Source organism: Myotis daubentonii, chromosome 16, assembly GCF_963259705.1.
Source record: "Myotis daubentonii chromosome 16, mMyoDau2.1, whole genome shotgun sequence".
Taxonomy (NCBI): domain Eukaryota; kingdom Metazoa; phylum Chordata; class Mammalia; order Chiroptera; family Vespertilionidae; genus Myotis; species Myotis daubentonii.
In genome coordinates this window covers 15491206-15512492 of record NC_081855.1, presented here as the reverse complement: position 1 = coordinate 15512492, position 21287 = coordinate 15491206, and the positions used below count along the sequence as shown (strand labels likewise).

General features: G+C 49.3%; 2 protein-coding genes across 2 annotated transcripts in view; one reads left to right on the top strand and one right to left on the bottom strand.

Moving 5' to 3' along the window:
• GLP2R (glucagon like peptide 2 receptor) overlaps positions 1-12847 on the top strand; it is a 49913-nt gene extending 37066 nt beyond the window's left edge. The window contains exons 11-13 of the mRNA XM_059668617.1: positions 1381-1519; positions 8819-8860; positions 10007-12847. Of these exons, the coding sequence (XP_059524600.1) occupies positions 1381-1519; positions 8819-8860; positions 10007-10342 (517 nt within the window). The 3' untranslated portion in view covers positions 10343-12847. The remainder of the gene's footprint in view (positions 1-1380; positions 1520-8818; positions 8861-10006) is intronic.
• A 2867-nt stretch (positions 12848-15714) lies between these two features.
• Positions 15715-21287, bottom strand: RCVRN (recoverin). Its single transcript, XM_059671745.1, has 3 exons — positions 20818-21287; positions 17833-17944; positions 15715-16170 (listed from the first exon to the last, which is right to left on the bottom strand). The coding sequence occupies exons 1-3, from the start codon at positions 21196-21198 to the stop codon at positions 16049-16051; spliced, it is 615 nt and encodes a 204-aa protein (XP_059527728.1). The 5' UTR covers positions 21199-21287; the 3' UTR covers positions 15715-16048.

Sequence of the window (21287 nt, the reverse complement as noted above, 5' to 3'; positions counted from 1 at the left end):
CAACGCTCTATCCACTGAGCCAAACCGGTCAGGGCATCCTTGGCCGCTCTTGATGGTCAAGCCCGAGGGACACGCAGTCCAGGCGCCTGGGTGGGGTCCCTCTTTCTGGGTGACTCCTGCTCAGCTCGTACTGGCTTTAGATGCTTTTAGGGCGCAAAGGAGAGTGGTGTTGTTTCCTTGATGACATTGCATTTGAACGGCCCTCAGAGACACAGGATTCATGGTAAGCACTGTTCTCTCTTCGGCAGAGATACACCTTCTGGCAGACACTGCCCATTATCTGCTGCCAACCCTCCATGGTCCTACATCTTTAATTCCATGGGGTTTGGGGAAATCTAGTCTAGACCTTTAAGAAAGGGAGTTGGGCTAAAAAATATCATTAAAATGAGCTCTTGGCCCCCCGTAGGTATAAAACAGTAGCTTTGTTTGTGCCCTGAATATGAATCACGGTGCTAATGTAGTCAACTTCACATCAAGAAGCGGCTCAGTGATAAAGAGCAGTTGTTTCCAAAGGTGGCTCCTGAAAAATTCACATTCCCGGGACCCAGACTCCAGAGGTCTTGCTTCAGAGCCCCGTCCCTGGGACCAGGAGGATGTGTATGTGTAGACATAGCCCTGTAGGGAATTCTGATAGTCAGATAGCCATGTTTGGAAAGCACCGGTATGTGAGATGGGAGGTTGGACCCCAGCTGTGCGCTTTGCACGTGGGTGGTACAAAGCAATGTTTGTCCTTTTCGTGTACGGTTTATACAACAGGGAGCTTAGCCACGGCACTTTTTATGAGGAGGATCAGTTTCTCATTTCCTCGGCGTCACCAGGGTTCCAGGGCAGCATGGGGACTGGGGTGGAGCTGCGTGGAGTGTGCAGGGCCTGAATGTGAAGTCAGAAGCCCTGCTTCCAGGCAGGTTTTTGGTGCTTAGTGGCTCTGTGACCCAGGAAAGCACTGACATTAGAAGTCCTGAATAGAGAAAGAGACAGAGGCACCACCAGCTAGCCAGGTAATAAGACATTTGTCAAAGCTAGTAGAGGTGTAGGGCCCAGGGTGATAGCTGTGTGCATGGCAATCTACCATCAGGCAAAATGTAGATATATCTGTAGGTGTGTCATAATCCATATAGGGGAATTCATTCATTCATTCATTCATTCATTCATTCAATTCATGTTTTCTGAGCATCTGCCATGAGCCAAGTGTTCAGATGCACCAATAAACAAGACCACACAGGCCCTTAAGGCAGTCAATGTGTAGCCAAGAAAACAAACTGGAAAATCAACTGTTTATTAACATGATAACAGGTACAATAAAGGCATGCACAGGAGAGCAGGAAATGTTGCCTATTCCCAAATGGGGCCCTCATGATAGTAATTTGGTTGTCGTTGTAGGTTGGCAAAATCGACGCTGGTTCTCATCCCTTTATTGGGTGTTCACGAGATTCTCTTCTCTTTTGTCACTGATGATCAAGTTCAAGGATTTTCAAGACTTGTACGACTCTTCATCCAGTTGACTCTGAGCTCCTTCCATGTAAGTAGGCGTCTGAACCAGGATGCCTTGGCTTTGTAGAAAACAAAATGCTCTTGATCCAAACAGACTCAAAATTGAGAAAGCCCACAGATGGAAATAAAAGTTCTGGAATCAGCAGGCTTTATCAGTGAGGGCCTTTGGTCATAGAAGGGTATGTAGATGGAGGTGTTGCCTTGATCCTGCCAGCATGATGTGGTGACTAAGAAGGGAAAAGTGGCCTGTTTCCTGGGATGTAATAGTTGGTGTGACTCATGATCATATTAACTGTGAGTGTCAACATGAAACCTTTTATTAAGTGGCTATTTTTGCTGGGTCCTCTGCAGAACACTGTACAAAATGACTGCTGTGTATACTTCAGGTGATGTACTCAGAACACAAAAAACATAGGTAGGGACCAATGAGTTGAGACCAGGAGACTCTGAACCTTGACAGATGTGTGGGGGCTGAAACAAGAAACCAGAGGCCAGATGTGGTTAATTTACCTGGGTATTTTAATTACTCATTGCTTAAATTGTTATCCATTACTCAGCAGTTCGAAATGACAGTAACTATCATTCTCATGATTCTGGGGGTCTGAAATCCAGGTAGGACATAACAAGGATGGTTCATCTCGGATCCACATGATGCCTGCCAGGGTAGGAAGTTCCCAGATGGCTTTTCCACTCAGATGTCTGGAGCCTAAGCTGGAAAGGCTCGAATGGCTAGGGCTGGCCAGAGCGGCTTTATTTGGGTGAAGGTTCTGGGGCTTCATTTCTCACTGCCAACTACATCCCTCAGTCCCATACAGTCCTAAAGCCTTGCACTTGTCGCACGTCCCCTCTCCATGGTTTCTCTGGCAGGGGAGCTGAACTTCTACATGGAAGTTCAGGGCTCCCCAGGGCACAAAATCAGGAACTTTCAGGCCTTCTAAATGCCCGGGCCTGGAAGTCACTTAGTGATACTAGTAATGCATTCTACTATTTAAAGCAAGCCATAGACCCAACCTGGACTAAAGCGGAGGAGACTGAACGTGCCATGAAAACTGGGAGGCATGGCTCATCAGCAAAGGCCACTAATGCAAAAGACTACCACAAATAGTATGGACACACAAAAGGTCCTGTACAGTAGTAATGTTGGAATTAATGATCTCAAAATGCTAGCATAGGAGCAGGATTTTCAGAATGGATAAGAGAGGAGCTCAGCAAGTCCTATCTGCAAGAAACAAATACAAAATTGGACAAAATTGTCAACATCCATTTCAGGACCCTGGAAATCAACCAAAGGCACACAAAAGACTGAGAAGAGTTTATTCAAGAAGAATTACTGAACTTACTTGAGGAAGAGCAATGGGAATCTATGTGTGTGTTTTTTTCAGAGACTGTTCTGGTCCTCCAACCCTTCCTCCATCAATTAGCCAATTCTAGTGAAAACTATCAGCTTCATTGAAGAAACACCTGACTTAATATGGATCAGAGAGCATCTGGGCCTTGTCAGATACAGTAATGGTCTTAGTAGCAACAGAACAAGGAAAAACAATGTCACAGACTGAGGCTGTGATCCTAGCTAGGGCAGAGAGGCTCAGTATCAGATTAAGGTGGCAGAAGAAAGCATCAATGAACTTGAAGAAAGTTCAGTTACAATTACCCAGTCTGAGAAACAAACAAACAAAAAGAATGGAGAAAGATAATAGAGCTTCAGATATCTGTGGAATGCCATCAAGAAAATCAACATACACATAGAAGAGTCCCAGAAGGAGAAGGGAGATAAGAAAAAGTAGAAAAATCATTGGGGAAAAAAAATGGTTGAAAACTTCCCAAATTTGATGAAAAACATTAATCTAGGCATCCAGGAAACTCAATGAGCTCCAAATAGGATAAAACAAAGAGATTCACATTTAGAAACATTATAGTTAAACTTTTGGAAGCCAAATACAAAGAGAAAATCCTGAAAGTAACAAAAGAGCCCTGGCCAGTGTTTCTAAGTGGTTGGAGCATCTGCCTGCACACCAAAGGGTTCCAGGCTTGATTGCCAGTAAAGGACAGGTACCTGGGTTTCGGATTTGCTCCCCACCCTGGGTGGGGAGCGAGTGGGAGGCAACCGGTTGATGTGTCTCTCTCACATCCATGTTTCTCTCTCTCTCTCTCTCTCTCTCTCTCTCTCTCTCTCTCTCTCTCTCTCTCCCTCCACGCCCCCTCCACTCTCTCTGAAAAAGCAATGGAAAAAATATCCTCGGGTGAGGATTAACAAAACAAAAATGAACGCAATAAGGGAAAAATGACTCATTGCATATGGGGACCAACAATACAATTACAGCTGACTAAGATCAGAAACAATGGCGGCCAGAAAGCAGTGAGATGACATAATCAAAGCACTGCATGAAAAATTATTTAATCAAGGATCCTATATTTAGCAAAATTATGTTTCAAACTTAAGGTAAAATAAAGACATAAATAAAGACTCAGATAATTTATTGCTAGCTAGCAAGCCCTCCTTAAGAGAAGTACCATGGGACATCTGTCAGGCCGGAAGAAAATGACATTAGTCAATAATGCAAATCCACAAGAAGAAATAGGTAAACACATAGGTAAATGTGAAAGATATAAATATATATTTTCTTCTTTATTGAGCTGATTTTAAAGGCATAAGATTGCAAAAAATAATTATAAACTCTATTATTGTTTTAAACTGTATTGTATAAAGATCTAATATGTTACGACAATAGTAGCACAAAAGAACAAGGAGGAAATGGAGCTGTATTGAAGGAAAGTTTCTGTATTTTGCCAGAATTGTGAGTATTAATATGAAATAGATTATGATAAGTTAAGATGCATATTGTAATCTTTGGTACAAACACTAGGAAAATAACACAAAGAATATAGTAAGAATGCCAGCAGAGGCATTAAAATGGTACACTTGAAAATATCTGTTTACTCCCAAACACTTTCAATCTCATTGGATCCTCACATTATCTTGTGAGGGAGAAATTATTATACCATTTTCAAAACGAAGGAACTCAGACTCAGAGAACTTGCAAATACTAATAAGTGACAAATATGAGATTTGTATGCAGTGAGGTTAAGACCTTGCTTGTAACTATTATGCCATCATGCCCCTCAGGTGCCCATGAGGGTCAGAAACAGGAGATGCCCAATTCCCTATATCGGATTCTTAAAGATGTGCCCGCAGACAGGGTCAGGTGCTGCGATTCTGTGGACAGAGTGGAGACGTGTGCCTGCCCGCTGCACGCTCATGAAAGGCCCAGGGGATAGAGCCTGAGGCGGGGTCAGAGCAGTTGGACAGTGGCTCTTTTTAGAGCTGAATTTTGTGTAGCTTTGAACTAAAAAATAATCAATAACTATTTTTCATCATGAAACCATGTTTCATTTATGTCAGTCCTTTGGGAAATTTCAATAGCTAAGGTTTAGTAATTTGGGCTTCCTATGTTGTTTGGGCTTAATCTTCTTTAAAGGGTAATTCTAAATGAGAAAAAAACCAACACAATAAAAAGCTGCAGCTGTTATCTCATTAGTATTTGGTGGCCATTTTCCCCCCTAAAGGACAGATTTCTGAGAAGGAATTCTAGCCTATCGTACCCTCTTGGCAAGGGAGAGTGTTTGGATCATCTATTGCTATGCAACGAACTCCTACAAAACTTCCTGGCTTAAAGCAGTAATCATGTTATTATCTTTAATGATTCTATGAGCTGGGCCATCTGGACTTAGCAGGATGGTCCTTTTGATACGTGTAATATTTGGCTGGGGCTGCAAACATCTGAAGGCTCAATTGGGCTGGAACCTCCAAGATGGATCATTCGCATGACTGGACATTGACATGGGCGGTTGGCTGAGCTCAGCTGAAGCTATCCATTAGAGAGCTGCAGTTCATGTGGCCTCTCCATGCAATGTGGGCATCTCCCACCATGGCAGCTGGACCCTTGCAGAATCCCAAGAACAAATGTTTTGAGAGAGAGAAATAAGAAACTTCCAACGTTCTTGAGGCATGGGCTCGGAAGCCCCAGGATATCACTTTTACCACATGGTATTGGTAGAAAAAGTCACAAGCTAATCCCAGATCCAAGGGAAAAATAAGGCCCACCCACCTCTTGATGTGAGGATGAGCATATGCCTACTGACAGGGGAGGAATCGTTGGGACCACCTCTGGAGACCAGCTACCACACTGGATCCTTTGGTTCCACAGCCACGTAGAGCTCTGCTCACCACCATGCAACACTGAGGAATGTGACCAATCGGAGTGACTCGGTGGCCTGAGCCAGAAAACACGCTTGGAGGCCTGTGCGTAGTCAGAGGCATCCCACCTTCTGAATACCCTACACTGTTCCCCTCCACCCCACCAGGCAGAGGGGAGCATATGGGTGGGCAGGCGCGTGGGTGCATACATACATCCTGGTACATATTGTGGTGAATCATCAAGAATCAACATGGGATCTAACAGCTTCCTTTTCTTGCTGCTTTGGAGGGTCTTTCACTCTTCCAAGGCCTTGTTGCCTAGCAACTTTCACCAGCTTCCTCCCATCGAGGACTCTGGAGAGAGTGCCACTGGGTGGTGAGGTATGTTCTGTGGGACCTCTCCATTTGCATTTGCTTTACCCAGAATGCAGGTTAACCAGACTCCAGCATGTTCCTGAAACAGTGAATCAAGGACCCGAGGGAATGAAAGCCGTGTTTGTGATGTGGAATCCTATTTTAGCTAACTCGTTTATGAGAATTCCGGCACGCTCTCAGCCACCCTTCTACTATCAAGTGCCCAGAGGCAAATACTACTGGCCCTGCCAACTATCCAGGGCACCTGTGAACCTCCAATGAGATCGCATGTGTGAAGTGGTTGCTTGGTGTCACCATGCTCCTGTTTAGGAGCTATAGCCTTGGAATATCTAGCCACATAGGAGGGCAGAAATGCCACACGGGTGGGGAGGAGCCGAGCATTTGATTGATGCGGCAGCCAGATTTCTGGCTTCCACGGGGAAAGGCATAAAAATCTCCCCCCAGGGCAACATTTTATAATTCCTTCTCAATTTCATCATTTAAAAAAAAACAAACCAGTACTGAATCTCCCTTACCAGCAACAGGGCTGAGAGAAATATTCTTAAGAGAAGTGGGGGAGTCAGCCTGCACCATGACCTTCGTGTTGGAATGTGTTTTTTCCTTGTGAGTTCTGGCATTTCATGAAATTCTTCCTGTAAACCCTCAAGTAATTGGGTCTTGTATGCCTATCCAGCTTCATATGTCAGACACACAGCCCGGGTCCCACAGACCCTCACATCACAGGGAAAGCTATGGGAGGTAGGTTATCACATGTGCCTTGAACAAATCAGGAATTGCAGGAGTCTGGAAAAAAAAGAGTAGAAACAAACATTAACTCAAGCGTCTTTGATTGCAGACCTCTGGCAGTTAAGCAGTGAATCCAGAAAAATTTTCCCTTTATTGAAACTTCTCCTACACAAATTCTTTATCATTGAAAATGCCTTTTGCTTTCATTGTGATCCTTGTGTCCACAATTCTAAATAACTAGGAAGATGTACAGGGCAAGACTCTTAGTTGTAAGTTATAGAAACTGGACCCATTCATTCATCCACTCATTCAGTCATTCACGTATTTACTCAACACATATTGGTGAGCTCCTGTTATGTGCCAGGCCTTTGTTTCAAGTGCTGGGGATCTGGCAGTGAAAAGAGTAGATAAGGATGCTAGTCTTGTTTGGAGGGGCGGGGAATAAGGACAGATAATAATAATAATAATCACATTGACAAATAAATAATATAATTCTGGTGTTGTGAAAAAATATAGAATGGCCACCAAACATTGGGTGGTTAGGAAAGACCTCTCTTTTAGATGATATTTGGACTAAGACCTGAAGTTTGAGAAGTAAGTTAGGCAGAGATTTGAAAGAAGAATGACTCTGAAAACAAAAAGTGTGAAGGGGCCTGAGGAAGAACTCGGAAGTGGTAGCCGGTCTCCAAGATGGCGCCCAAGGATCTTTATCTCCTGGTATTGGAGGCTTTGTGTAGTCCTCTCGCACACTGAATGAGGTTCACATGTGTGACCATTGAAGTCGTGTAGGCATGAAGGTATGTGGCCTTTGCCTTGCTCCCTTGAATTGCACCTTCAGGGGAAGCCTGCTGCCATGTCATGAGGACAACCAACCCGCTCTCTGGAGACACACTGGGGCCTCCTACTAACAACTTGCCAGGCGTGATACAAGAAGCCAGTAACACAGACACAGCCCAGATCACCTTAATGCAGCGATTCTCAACCTGTGGGTCGCTACCCCTTTGGCGGTCGAACGACCCTTTCACAGGGGTCACCTAAGACCATCCTGCATATGAGATATTTACATTACGATTCATAACAGTAGCAACATGACAGTTATGAGGTAGCAACGAAAATAATTTTATGGTTGGGTCACAACATGAGGAACTGTATTTAAAGGGCCAGAAGGTTGAGAACCACTGCAATGTCTTCTGTGGTTATATTCTATTTTAATCTAAGTGTGATGAGAAACCACTGGTGCGACATTATCTATCTTTTCAAAAGAAATATTTTGACAAGAGCAAGGGCTATTTACTATCTCACATAAATAAAAATGTCAGAATCAGTCATAGCTGATCCAGATACTCAGACAATATCAGAATTCTGTCTTCCACCATCTCCAGCCTCCACTTTTTTCTCTGTTGGCATCCTTCTCAGATGGGTTTTCACCATGTAGCTGGCAAGACGCCCAGAAATATAAAGCTGTGACTATAAAGCTGGAAAATCTAGGAAGAGAGCACAATCCTCTCTTCTTTCCCAGTGAAAAGAACTCAGATTGGCTTCGCTTGGGTCACATGACCATTTGGACGAATTAGATTGTGGTGATGGTCATCCTAGAACATGGGGGCCCCATGATTGACCCCGGCAGAAGCCTAGGAAATAGGGGAGGGTCAGTTTCCAAAAGGAAAGAATTCAAGTGAAGGGAAAAAATTAGCTAATGCCTACTGTGGACAAATAGAAATGGGCAGTGGCCTGGCACAGTATTTGCATAGTTGAATGAATGATATAGGGTCTTTGGGACTTAATCATCATTGACCTACGAGCACCTAAGCAAACACTTAGGCTGATACGCATGGTGGGTGTCAAAGTAAGAAGAGACCTGATGGAAATCCAAGTTCACCTGTATGACTAGCTGTAGTTAGTGTGAGCAGTGTAGTTTCCTGCCTCCCCTGGGGACTACTAGGACCAGGGCAGGCCTTTGGACTTTCCCAGTAACTCAGACGCATCTTCTACCGAATCAAAGTTCACGCCGCCTCTTTTTTTTCACTCCAGGGACTACTTGTGGCCTTGCAGTACTGCTTTGTCAATGGAGAGGTATGTGTTCCATGCTGCCATCCTAGCTTCCTGTGAGGCTGGGCTGGCATCCTTCTGCCACCCAGCATTTCCTGTTTATGTGATGGTGCCATGGGGAGTGTGCAGTGACCATCAGGCAATGGGGCACATTTGTACCGTGAGTCCCAGGGGTGAGAGCAGGGGCAGCTGAGAGAAATGGGAAAAGGGGATGGGATGAGTGTAAGGAAGCTCAGAGCCCAACCTTGGCCCTGCTGGAAGTGCTAGTGTGATAGAGGAAACAGGCTTGAACTTGGCAGTCCAAAAATCTGGGCTCAAGCCATCACTCACCCACTTAGGAGCTTTGAGTTGGTTAGGTTACGGTGGCTCTTTGAGCCTCAGTTTCCTCATCTGTAAAGCGGGAATAATAACTGTCCCTACCCTCTAATGTTGTCCTGGGCATGCCAAGCTCATGGGAAAGGCCCAATACCTGATAGCTGTGATGGTTTTTATTATTAATACTAGAGGCCCGATGCATGAAATTCGTGCAAGTGAAGGCTTTTGCAGCCCCGGCTGCCTCGGCCCTCCCAGCCCCAGCTTCGTCCAGAAGGTCGTCCGTGTCCTGACGGTCTTTCCGCCGTTCGGCCATTCGGTCGATTTGCATACTATGCTTTTATCATTAAAGATTATTGCATATCCCCAACCAGCTCTCTGCTCCTCTGGAAAGAGTCTTGAAAGGGGCAGGGGCAGAGGCCAGACCAGTTTCTCCTGAACAGTTCTCCAGTAGAATTGGTGTATTTCCAGTCCCCTTTCATCTTTCCAGGTTTAGATGTTCATTTCTGTCTCCTCCCACTGGAACATAAGCTTCTTGATAGCAAACCCTCCTCCATCTTGCTCATGGCTGCCTCTTCTGTATCTTCTCCCATCAGGTGGGCCTCAAATGCCACCTTGGCACAGTCCTTTCCTTGGTCCTGCTTAATGGACTCCTCCCCGTGGTCCTGCTTAATGGACTCACAGTGTTACTGCCATGTGTAGGCTCATGGGTATTTGTTCACTCCTCTCTGTTCATCTCCCCCAATCTGATACGTTTCCCAAGAGTGGCACGGAGTTAGCCTCTCATTAATATTTGGTGAATGGACCCAAGACCAAATGACTCTGAGACAGTAACGCTGCCCTCTTCTCGCCCGGCAGGTGAAGGCCGAGCTGCGGAGGCACTGGGGCCGCTTCCTGCTGGCCCACCACTCGGGCTGCAGAGCCTGGGGCCTGGAGAAGAACTTCCGGTTCCTGGGGAAGTACCCCAAGAAGCTCTCCAAGGGAGACAGTGCCAGGGCGCTGCAGAAGTCACAGTCCTCGCCTGGCGGCGGGCAGCTCCTGCCGTTGACCACGCAGGGCCTGGGGGAGCCGGGCACCAGGTCCCACGGGGGCCACACACCCTGGCGCTGGGGTCGCAGCCTGTCCGAGAGCAGCGAGGGGGACTTCACCCAGGCCCACACCATGGAGGAGATTCTGGAGGAGAGTGAGATGTAGGCGGGCTCCTGCAACAGGTGCTGTGGGGTGCCATCATCGCTCTTCCTGGGCACCAGGTCCACTTCGACATGAAGTCTATCTCGAGGTTCTTCATGCTCTGATGAGGTTGTGCAAACAGTCACTGCTTCTGCCTGCCATTGTCATCTACAACCTCCACTGGCGAATTTTCTAGAATGACCATCAGCCCCTGGGGAGGCCCTAAATTAAGTGAACGGAGCCCCAAGATACAGAGAGATGTCCTCTATAAAAGAAGGGGTGGCCAATATCTTTTCCTTTATCCCTCATGGCAGAAGGTTTCCCTCTGAGGCTGGGTTTGGGGTGTATAAGGACCACATGGGAAGTGTTTTACATGCAGAGTTGGGCTCCTGGATGATTCTAAGAAAGTACGTCTGGAGTGATGGCCAGGGTTGGGAGTTGTGTAACAAGCATCCCAGATAACTCTGATGAAAGCCCAGTGTGCAGAAGCGAGCAGCCCCCTGAGTGATCAATGGTGTGACAAAGCCAGTGATGTCCTGGATTCAACAGCTCAGCTGTGACCCGCTCGCCCCCCTCAGACAGTGTGCAACCCCACGCCACCCAGAACCCCATTCATTTCCTTGTCCAGTCTTCCCCCCTGCCCCGCCCCCATCTCAGTTCTTCATCTGTGGTCAGCAGAAGTTCTGTTTGATTCTTAACAATGTCCTCCTTCCTGTCAGGGTTGGCCCCAGTCTCTCTGAAAGTCCCCATTGGTCCTTTCCTCCCTTTTTGGCTCTACCCATCTTTGCCCTTCTGAGCGTGGCTTCTTCAAGCCTAGCTTGCCCTCCCATTCTTGGCCATTTTTGGGTTGTCACTGACACACTGGTGCTCAAGGCTTGCCCACTGCTCCCCCTGACCCTAGTCCCCGCTGATAAGAATCCCACTGCCTCCATGGGAATGGGTGCTGACAGCTTGGTGGAGGGATGGGACTGTGCTGATCTGACATGCCAGGAGGGCACAGTGGGATCTGGTCTGGCTTGGAGCAATGAGTTGTGCTCCAGACCTTGAGAAGAGGGTGCTTCTGGAGGCTGAGGGGGGCCCAGGCAATTCGGGTCTGGCTCAGTGGCTGAAACTATAAGGCAAGAAACTGAAAGATCAAAGGAGGGGCATCCCATGGAAATGGGGTGTTAATGTCTCTTTCACAGTGTGCAAAACGTATGTGTATGTGGGTGGGGTATGTTGCCATGGGACTAAATACTGCCTCGTGTGAGAGGGGGGCTCTATGTTACTTCTCAAGTAGGGTTGCCAAATTTAGCAAATGAAAATACATGATGCTCAATTAAATTTGAACTCCAGATAAATAAACTTCCCGTATAAGTATATCCTGTGGCATATATTGTATTTAAAATTCCATGCTAATTGTGCGTCCTGTGTTTTACCTGGCAACCCTATTTTCAAGGACACTTTACAGTGGGACTGGGACTAGAGTAAGTGAGGGTGTCAAATTTAAGAGAGTACTACAAAGCCTCAACTGTCAAGATCAGGAATATTTTAATGCAATATTTTAAAAAATGAAATCTGCAAACTACAGCCCACAGGCCATTATAACAAATGTTCTATTGAAACCAGGGCCCAGGTGAGAGTGAGGAGAATTAGGCCAGCTCATGCAAGTGCATGGTCGGATCATGGCTTTATTTAACATTTTAATATTGCTCACTGTAGACTTCTTAACATTCATTTTTATTTTTAAACTACTGCATTAAAATGTTATTTATTTTGATTACTGAATTTTTGCCCCCTCCCCCTTAAATTTTGTATCTGAGGCCACTGCTCATCTTGCCCTCACCCTTGTCCTGGCTCTGCTTTGCAACAGGGGAAACTGAAGCAAAGGCATAGGCAAGTGCATAACCAAGGTTTGTTTTCCAGTGTCCCGATTATCCATAATTCAATCACCAAATCATATGTCCTTCAAATTTTTCCTTTCTGCAAATTCCTGCCTTTTCTCATGAGCCTACTAACTCCTAGAAAGCTGGGGCCATGTCGTATTCCAAGCTTGCTCCTAGCACAGCTGGTTCCGGGTAGGTTCGGGGGACACATGCATCGAATGAGACAAGACAGAAATGTCTCGGAAGTGATAGATGCTGTCTGGGGTCAATTATCCAGGACCCTGTCAAATAGGAGAAGTAAGTGGTTTTTTTCCATAGCATTTGTAAATATGTTTTTGACCCCTCACTCCACAAATGGGGTGGCACATACACACTACTTTCTAATAATTAAAATAACAGGTGCCCTAACCGGTTTGGCTCAGTGGATAGAGCAGGCCTGTGGACTGAAAGGTCCCAGGTTCGATTCCGGTCAAGGGCATATACCTTGGTTGTGGGCACATCCCCAGTAGGAGGTGTGTAGGAGGCAGCTGATTGATGTTTCTTTCTCATCAATGTTTCTAACTCTCTATCCCTCTCCCTTCTTCTCTGTAGAAAATCAATAAAATATATTTAAAAAATAAAATAAAATAACAGGTTTATTTGGTTTGTATTTTGTTGATTCTTTTACATTTGTTTCTCACTGGAGCTGAAGGGCACTGCACGAGAGGCTGGGATCCTGCGAGAGCAGGTGGTAACGGGGGGCAGGGCAGTTTGGGTTATTGTGATGAGACCCATTCTGCCCTGGAGTGCACATGTACTGGAGGAAGCAGAAATTCAGAAGTGAGGTGACTTCTGTTTCTATAATCCATCCCTCTTGTACTAAAAGCACCCAAATTTTCCTCTTGGAAACCATACATCTCCCACTCCCGGTCCCTGAAGCTGAATTGTCCCAACTCCATCCTCAGCCCTAAGGATGGACATGAAAATATGCCTGTCTAATCCGAGCATGTCTTTCTCCTGGCACCAGATACTGGATCAGGGATGGGCACATAACCAATCAGACACAGTCCTGGGATTTTGACTAAGACTCACTATAGAAAGGCATTTTCTCTTTTCGGCTGAAATCGGAACCATGAAGCCTGCTGGATGGCCATCTGGCCAGGCTGGGGTAAAGCCTGCCTGAGAATGGGGCCACCACAGCAGAAAGCAGATGCAGGAGATGGAGGAGCTCTGAATTGTTGCCGGAGTCCCTGGACTGAGCAAGACCCACAGCTAGTGCTCCTCCTGGCATTCCTGTTACATGAGTCAGTGAATTCCTATTTGTGCCATGACAATGCACGTTGGGTCTTCTGTCCTTTGCATCTGGGAGAATCTTGATGACATAGTTCATCACCACCTCTACCTCCTTCTCTTAAGTTGGACTCGCCACTGATTCTGGGTTCTCTGAGCAGCTTCCCCATAGCAGCCCTAGTAGCCCTGCCACCCAAGCTAACAGAAGATGTGCTAATTAGGTCACTACTCTTGGGTTCTCCACCGGCCAGTAGGCGATCCAGTGGCCCCTTTATGTCTCTCATTGAACCACAGGCCAACAAGGTCATTAGGCAGTGTCTATCATTTTAGACTCAGGGGACATGGATGCCCTGACCTCAGAGAGAAGTGAAAAGCCCGCACCTTCCCATCCCAACCAATCAGATTCATTCATGGAGGGCGGTGTGTGGGGTGGGGAAGGAGCTCTGGAGTGAGGCATTGAGCCCTTTGGCTCTATCCCGAGACCACCCTGGGGCACACCCAAGGTCTTTCTTCTCCCCCTGCATGGGCCCCTGGGTGGCCCACTGTGTCTGATACCAGAGGGGTGTCTTGGCAGATGATTCTAATAATAACTGTCCTTCTCCAAGAACTGCTGGACCAGATGCTGTGTAGCCCCATCAGCCTTCCACCTTCAACACTGTGGGAATCACAGAATTCTCGGTCCTATCATTTCCAGGTCAAAACGATTGAGGCAGCCTAGTGCAGTGGAAGGGATGCTGGTTTAAGTGCCAAATCCTACTCTCACTTTGTGGCTTCAGTGTCCCCATCTATACCCTGGGGATAACATCTCGAGCATCTTGCAGGGGTGCCTGCCTCCAAACCGAAGTGTTAGGGCTACTCTCAAGTTCACCCTCCACAAAAAGCAGCACTCTCTGCGGTGGTGAAAGTGCCATCACTGGGCTAAAGCTGGGTGTGGGGTGGAGCAGGAATGACCTCTAGCACCAGCAAGCGGGGACCCCCCTGCTTCAGGGGGTTGCATACAGGTCGGTCAAGTGTCCGGGACATCTGTCTATTTTCTGACCTCATCTTGGAACTTACAGCTGCAGACTACATTGGCCTTCAAAACAATGACTCCAGCGATCCTGAGAACCCCCTGGTGGAGTGATTTCTGGGGTGTCCCAGTCCTTGGAGCTCCGAGGCGACAATGTGGGCCGCTGGCAGCCTTGGCCTGGCCTCGGCTCATTAGCTGCCTGCTATCTGGGCTCCTCCCTTTCTCTAGAGTGAGGCACCTCCACCGAATCAACACGGAACTTGTCATTATCCCCTGAGGCCAGTGACTCTCCCCACTTCCCATCTCAGCAGGTGGCATCATTACTCACCCAGCACCCAAGCCACACACCTGACTGTCATCCTTGCTCCTCCCTCCTCCACCTGCAGCCCGTCAGGTGGATTCCACCTTCCGAACACCTCCAGAGCCACCCCATTCTCTCCATCCCGCTGCTGTTCCCCAGCCCAGGTCACCTAGGCCAGTGGTCGGCAAACTCATTAGTCAACAGAGCCAAATATCAACAGTACAACGATTGAAATTTCTTTTGAGAGCCAAAGTTTTTAAACTTAAACTATATAGGTAGGTACATTGTTATTAATTTATTTAGGGTCCTCCTAAGGCTTAGGAAGAGCCACACTCAAGGGGCAACTCCAAGGTGTCATCTCCAGCCCCCTGCCCCCAGCCTTGCCCCTCTGATTCAGTCCCACTCTGCCAGAGGGAGCCCTTCCAAACATAGAACCCTCTTATCCCAAACCCCACCGTGGTACCCACTCTCCCCACAGTGAAGCTCACTGCCTCCATGGGCTGCAGGGAAGGCCTGCTATGGTCTGGCCCCGCCTACCTTTCAGCCTTAACTCCCCATTGGCTGTCCCTCCTCTCTCTGCTCTCAGCTACCCTGGCCTCCACAGGAAATGCTCATTCCTGTGTTAGAGTCTCTGTGAGACACAATGCTTCCCCACCCCACCCTTTCCCCCACCAAGATCACCTTCTCTGATCCCCAGGAGGAGGAAGCCCCTCTGTTATAGCTCGCAGTGCTTTGCACGTCTCCATGGTAACCTCCCACTGGTCATGGCTGCTTCCAGGTCTGCAGTCCCCTCTGCACGCTTTTCCTGCGAGAGCAGGGCCGTGTCCACCTCCTTCACAACGGAGTCCCAGCGCCCTGGTAACCACTGCGATGGCAACACATTCTTGCCTTGGCGGCCGAGGCCACACAAATCATTTCCGTTTCCAGTTCAAGAACAACCAGGGGCTGTGTGTCCAGCAACTCTTGCATTTATTGGAACCTGCTTACCCAGCAATCCACAAAGGAGCTTACACAGGGGTGCTATTTAGGACTCTTGTGACCCAATCCTGGGATTATCATGGGAGGCCTGGGCTGGTGGGCAGGGCAGGGGAGGCGGCGTCATGGGAGGGGCTCTAAAGACAGGGAAGGGGGAACCAGCAGATGCTAAAGACACTCCCGTTTGGCGGGGAGCTGTGCTGTGGGTTTGGAGGCCTCTCTCTTGGCCGCTGGGGTGTGTGCGTGCATGCGTGTGCATTCGTGTGCTTATGTGAGTGGTAAGGGGAGGCAGGAGAGCTGAGCAATTGGCATCAGGGGTTCTTTTCCTTTTCCTTTAACCTTTCCTTCACTTTTTGAGGCTCAAATTGGATCAGCCGCAGAATTTCCTTGTTGGCCAGGGTCCCCTCGATGAACTCTTCCTCTGTAAGTTTATCTGCGGATGGGAGAAAATACCACAGTCAGGACTGGCTGTTTCAAGCTGCCACAAGGCTGACACCCGCCAGCATGTCCTGTGCAGATGTGTCCATCATGAAAACCTTGCGTCTTAGCGCCCCCAGGGTCCTCCCACCCCTGCCCCAGATACCCAACCTGCACCTCCCCCTGAACCAGCAAGGAGAGGGTTAATGGCTGGCACTACTGACGGGCCCAGGGTGCACTTCAGTTACGCTTCTCTTCTGATTGGCAATGCCCTGCCTTGCTGGTTATTAAGTATCTTGAGTATTACTCTAGGTCCGAGCCTCACGTTCTGGAAGAACTTTTGGGGCCTGGAGCAGAGCAAACAATTTCAGTTGACGAGGGAACAGCATCCACTCTAGAGAAGGGCGTGAAAGTTAAGGGGTCCAGGGGGGTGCCAGGGAGAGCCTGGCTTGTGAAGAGGCCCCTGATTCTCAGCTGACAGCTCCTCCACGACTCTTCCCTCTGTATCTCTGCATCTTCCATCCATCTCCCTGTGGGGCCAGGAGAGCGCCTCGCCCAGCCCCCGGGTTCAGTTCTGTCCAGTTCAGTGCTCTCCACTAGCTGTTCCTCTGAGCCAGAGCCACCGTGCTTGGGGCTGAGGTCACTTCAGAGGGTGGAGGGCAGGGTGTGGCATAGAGGGAAGTGAGGTAAAGTCCCTGGTCCCTTGGTGTGCTGGGGAAGACAGTCACATGTAGAAATAACTCTAAAAGGAGACGGTGCTCTTTCAGATCATGCGTACGCTCAGAGTTGCCTGCACGTAGTCGGTGGCTGAACCGAATTGCACGCCCATTAGCTTATGTTCCAGGCCTTTTGAACACCCGTAATCTTAATCCTGGATTAGGACCCAGGCTGGTTCCCTGCAGGTCTAGGTGGGGAAATGTAAAGTCCTAGCTGCCCTGTCAGCCTCACAAAGAGCTTGGAACCCCCACCATCAGAGCCGAGTTCTGGAGCCAGGCCTCGCCCCATGAAGGCACAGGGAAGGACACACACACCGCCTGGCAGGAGGAATACGGCAGCCCCCCACACCCACCGCCACCTCCTGTGACATCCACTTGGGTCAGCTTCTCCAGGACCCAAGTTAACTTCCTCAGGGAAACCACAGAACTGAAATCCCGCTTATTTGGGACCCCAGGCTAATTCCGACCCAGACTGGGCTAAAGTTTGCTCTAACTCTTAGAAAGCTTTTTGGAAAACAAGCGAGCAAACCCCAGTGTCTGGGAACTGACACCTTCTCAAACAGAAAGTGATTGGAATCCCTCTAAACTTGGCGTCCGCGTACAAACGTCTAAGGTGCTGTTGCCTTCACTTCTTCCTATTGCTTCACTGTGGCTGTTTTAACCAAAGCTGTTTTCTTCAGAAGCCCCCACCCCTCGGAGCCTTCCTTCTCCCCATCAGGCAGCCAGGGGCTATGTAATCCAGCGACGGGGCACCATGCCATCACAGTGGCAGCTCCATGGGGAGCAGGGCTGGACCTGTGGCCTCTGTCCACTCCCCGAGGCCCCAGCCAGCCCTGCAGCGCATGGCGGGGCGAGGTGTCCCCGTCCCCCGGGCACTGGCGCTGGGAAGGCTACAGGTTGGCGGGATCAGCCGGAAACAGCCGCGACTGTGAAGCGAAGGCCACGCGGGAGAAGGCATTCACCGTCATCTTTCTTTCCAAAGAAGCCCCAGATCTTGTCGGCTCGCTTCTCAGGGGTGTTCTCGTCGTCTGGCAGGTGCTTGGCGTCCTCGGGATTGATCATCTTGAATATCGCCTGCACGGAAGCAAGAGGAACAGAAGGAGCAGCGGAGGCTGCAGCCCTGGGTTGGAGGGCAGGTCCCAGGCCCGGCCGGCCTGTCAATCAGAGCTCCTGGGCGGGCACCTGTGTTTCTGGGACCTTCAGCTGGATGGGGAGCCTGGGGGAGGGGTGAGGAAAGCTTTTGCTTCTTATTTGTCCCTTTCTGTACTGTTTGCATTTCCTGACCATGTAGACATATGACTTTCATTTTATTTTTTTAAAAAATGGAAAAAGCTTCCTGGTGTCATCCCATGGCAGCCCGAGGCTGCAGTTCGGGAACCACTCCCTTGAGCCTACTGCCTAGAAATTTTAGAAAATCCAACAGCTTCTCCCAGGTCCATGTGGAACCTGGTTGCCCAGCCGGGTGGCCTGGCAAGGACTAACATTTGCTGAGCGCCTAACATGTGCCGCTTTCCTGAGCATTTTACATGCAACCGCCCCAGCCTTGTGAGGTGTGCATTCACGGCCCCCATTTTACAGATGAAGAAACCGAGCCCATTAACTTGCTGGGTGTCACGCAGCTGGAAGCACATGAGCAGAGCTTCTAGCCCAGCCGCTTTGGGTTTAGTTTGCCTTGCGCCACTCGCCAGCTGATGCCTCGGAGAGCATTCCAAGGCTGGGGAGGGAGAGGGGAGGCCTCAGCAGCCTTCCCAAAGGCCTCCCCAGGGCCCGGGAAGACCCTCAGTTCCCCTTCCGCCCAGGAAGGGACCCAGAGGGAGGTTGAGCTTTAGACTCTAGGAGCCTTCACTCCTCCCTCCACGCTCACTAACAAAGGAGCCGGATGTGCCCATGTGTGATGGGGGCAAAGCAGGAAGTGCCTCTGCCCCTGTGGTCAGAGAGAGGGACAGGTGGTCTCGAGCGGCCCCTCCAGCTCTAGGTCACTAGGATTCCACCAGCTGGGGGCAGGCTCGGGTGCAGGCACCATGTTGGGTGGCAGTAGGAAGGGCACCTTGGAGGCCCGGAAGCACAGCCAGGCAGGGGCAGTAATGCCTATAAATTAGCCTGGAGGGGAGGTCAACACGCTGAGAAGTGCCCTTACAGCGACCCCCTACTCTCCCCGGCTACAGCAAGGAGCAAGGAATCAAGCTGGCAGCAGGGGAAGCAGCCTCAGCTGGCAGGCGCCCAGCAGCCAGCGGGGAGGTGACTCTGCTGGCTCCTCTCTCTGTCCTGAGCCATGGGAACCACGTGCAGGCTGGGTGGCTAAACGCTGGGAGTAACTGGCTGCCTGCCCCATCCTGCTTCCAACACCAAGAACAGGCTGTCTACAGTCAAGGCCTCCATGGAAGAACCTAGAAAGAACCATCAGATGCTCACGCTGGGCCCTGGGAGGTTATATGGGTTTCCAAGGCCATGAAGCTGGTTGGTGGCATAGCTGGGACATGAATCTGTCATTTCTGGCTTCAAGGCTAGTGGCCTAGTGATCTGGTGAGTGGCAGAGCCTTGGCACCACCTTGCACAGCCTCAGCCATGGATTCTCCTCCCCACCCTTTCTCCCTTCCCTCCCTTCCTCTCCCCACCCCCAGCCCTGCTCCCATTCCTCCTCCTTTTTCTCCAGGAGCACCAACTTATAGGCCTCTGCTGGGCCTGGCGTCCTTTAGGTGGCTCTGAGGATGTGGTCTCCATCCCATGCCACCTGCCAATTCAGAGAAGTTTGAGCCGAAGGCCTTGCCCAGTGAGGTTCCCACACATGCCTGCCCTTGGCCGGAGGCCCGAGCAGAGTCTGCATGCTCAGCTATTGGACTCATGGTGTCACCTAATGAGGGAGGAAGAGCTGTGCGAATGAAAGCAGGGTTACAAATGCATCAAAAGTATAAAAACCATGAAAACGGTCTCCTTCTTAACGGGAATGTCATTAGGAAAATATAGCAAGTGGCATGAGGTAGAGGGATAAAAAAGATCAGGTAAAAGATACTAAATGATGGTAAATATACATAATATAATAGGGCAAATAGAAACATCCTAACTGTCCCCAATTTAGGAATGGTTAAATAATTTTATGACATTTCTATAGATGAAATTTTAAGCAGCTATTAAATATGGCTTGGAAGAATGTATACTGTTATGAAAAACATTCATCATAAAATAGTAACTGAAAAAAGTATAAAAATCCTATATGAATATTTCATAGCTCTAAACTTAGTTTAAAATATAGAGCTAAAAGACTGGAAATGTATATACCAATACGTTGACCGTTTTCTCTGGATGATGAAATTAAAGGTAATTTTAACTTTTCTTTTGCATATGTTTCTAAATTTCACGAATTACTTTTACATTAAATAAGACTGTTTTCAAGAGGCCTAAAATCGTCACAAGCGATGTGCTCCCAGACTGGTTGGGACAGGGGTGGAGAATGGGTGTGACAGGCACTGGCCTCCCAGGGGCCTGAGCATGGGATGAGGGAGCCGGGGTTCTGGGGAAGGGCCATGAAGACCAGCAGAACCGGAACCCAGGTCTCACTCCCTCCCCACCTCCTCCGATTGTGCATCTGAAACATGTCAGGGAATCTGACAGTGCACAGTGGAAGGTGTTGAAGGATATTTTAATGAACAGAGGAAAGAAGGAAGGAGGGAGGAAGGAAGGAAGAAGGAAGGAAAGAAGAAAGGAAGGATGGAAGGGGGGGGGGGGGAGGAAATCATAGGAAATACCCAGATTCTTTTTAGGAGGGAAACGAAGCTGTGGGAAAATGCCCAGCCTTCCGTTAATCTCAGTATATGAGAGACCCCTCACCACGCTCTCAGCGCCATTTGGGTCACAAAGTCTGGGCCCCCACGCCCCCTCCAGCCCCTCCCCCAGCTGCGCCCTGACCTGGGTGACCCCAGCCCTGCAAGGGGTGGAGGGTGGAGACTGACCATGACGATCTCCAGCACTTCGCTCTTGCTGATGGCCCCGTTGCCGTCCACGTCGTAGAGCGAGAAGGCCCACTCAAGCTTCTGGCTGGGCCGGCCGGCCGTGGTCATGTGCAGGGCGACCACGTACTCCTTGAAGTCCAGGGTGCCGTCGCTGTTGGCGTCGAAGCTGCGGAACACGTGCTCCGCGTAGGCCTTGGGGTCGGCGTCGGGGAAGAACTTGGCGTAGATGCCCTGGAACTGCTGCCGTGTGATGCGGCCGCCCGGGCACTCCCTGAGGAAGGACTGGTACCAGGCGCACAGCTCCTCCTGCGTGAACTGGGTGCTCAGCTGCAGCTCCTCCAGGATCTCCCGGGACAGGGCCCCGCTCCTGCTGTTCCCCATGGGCGAGGCGGCTGGGCCGGCGCTGCTGCTGCCTCGTGGGTGGGTGGGTGCGTGGGTGGGAGGGAGCGGCGAGGTCTCAGGCTGCCGCT

What these genes read in the sequence shown, in the direction of transcription:
- RCVRN (XM_059671745.1), bottom strand. Translation starts at nt 21,198, where the DNA reads ATGGGGAACAGCAGGAGCGGGGCCCTGTCCCGGGAGATCCTGGAGGAG. An exon ending in AAGTGCTGGAGATCGTCATG is followed by an intron (nt 17,945 to 20,817) that starts GTCAGTCTCCAC and finishes GCTTCCGTGCAG; the next exon opens with GCGATATTCAAGATGATCAA. An exon ending in CTTTGGAAAGAAAGATGACG is followed by an intron (nt 16,171 to 17,832) that starts GTGAATGCCTTC and finishes TCCCATCCGCAG; the next exon opens with ATAAACTTACAGAGGAAGAG.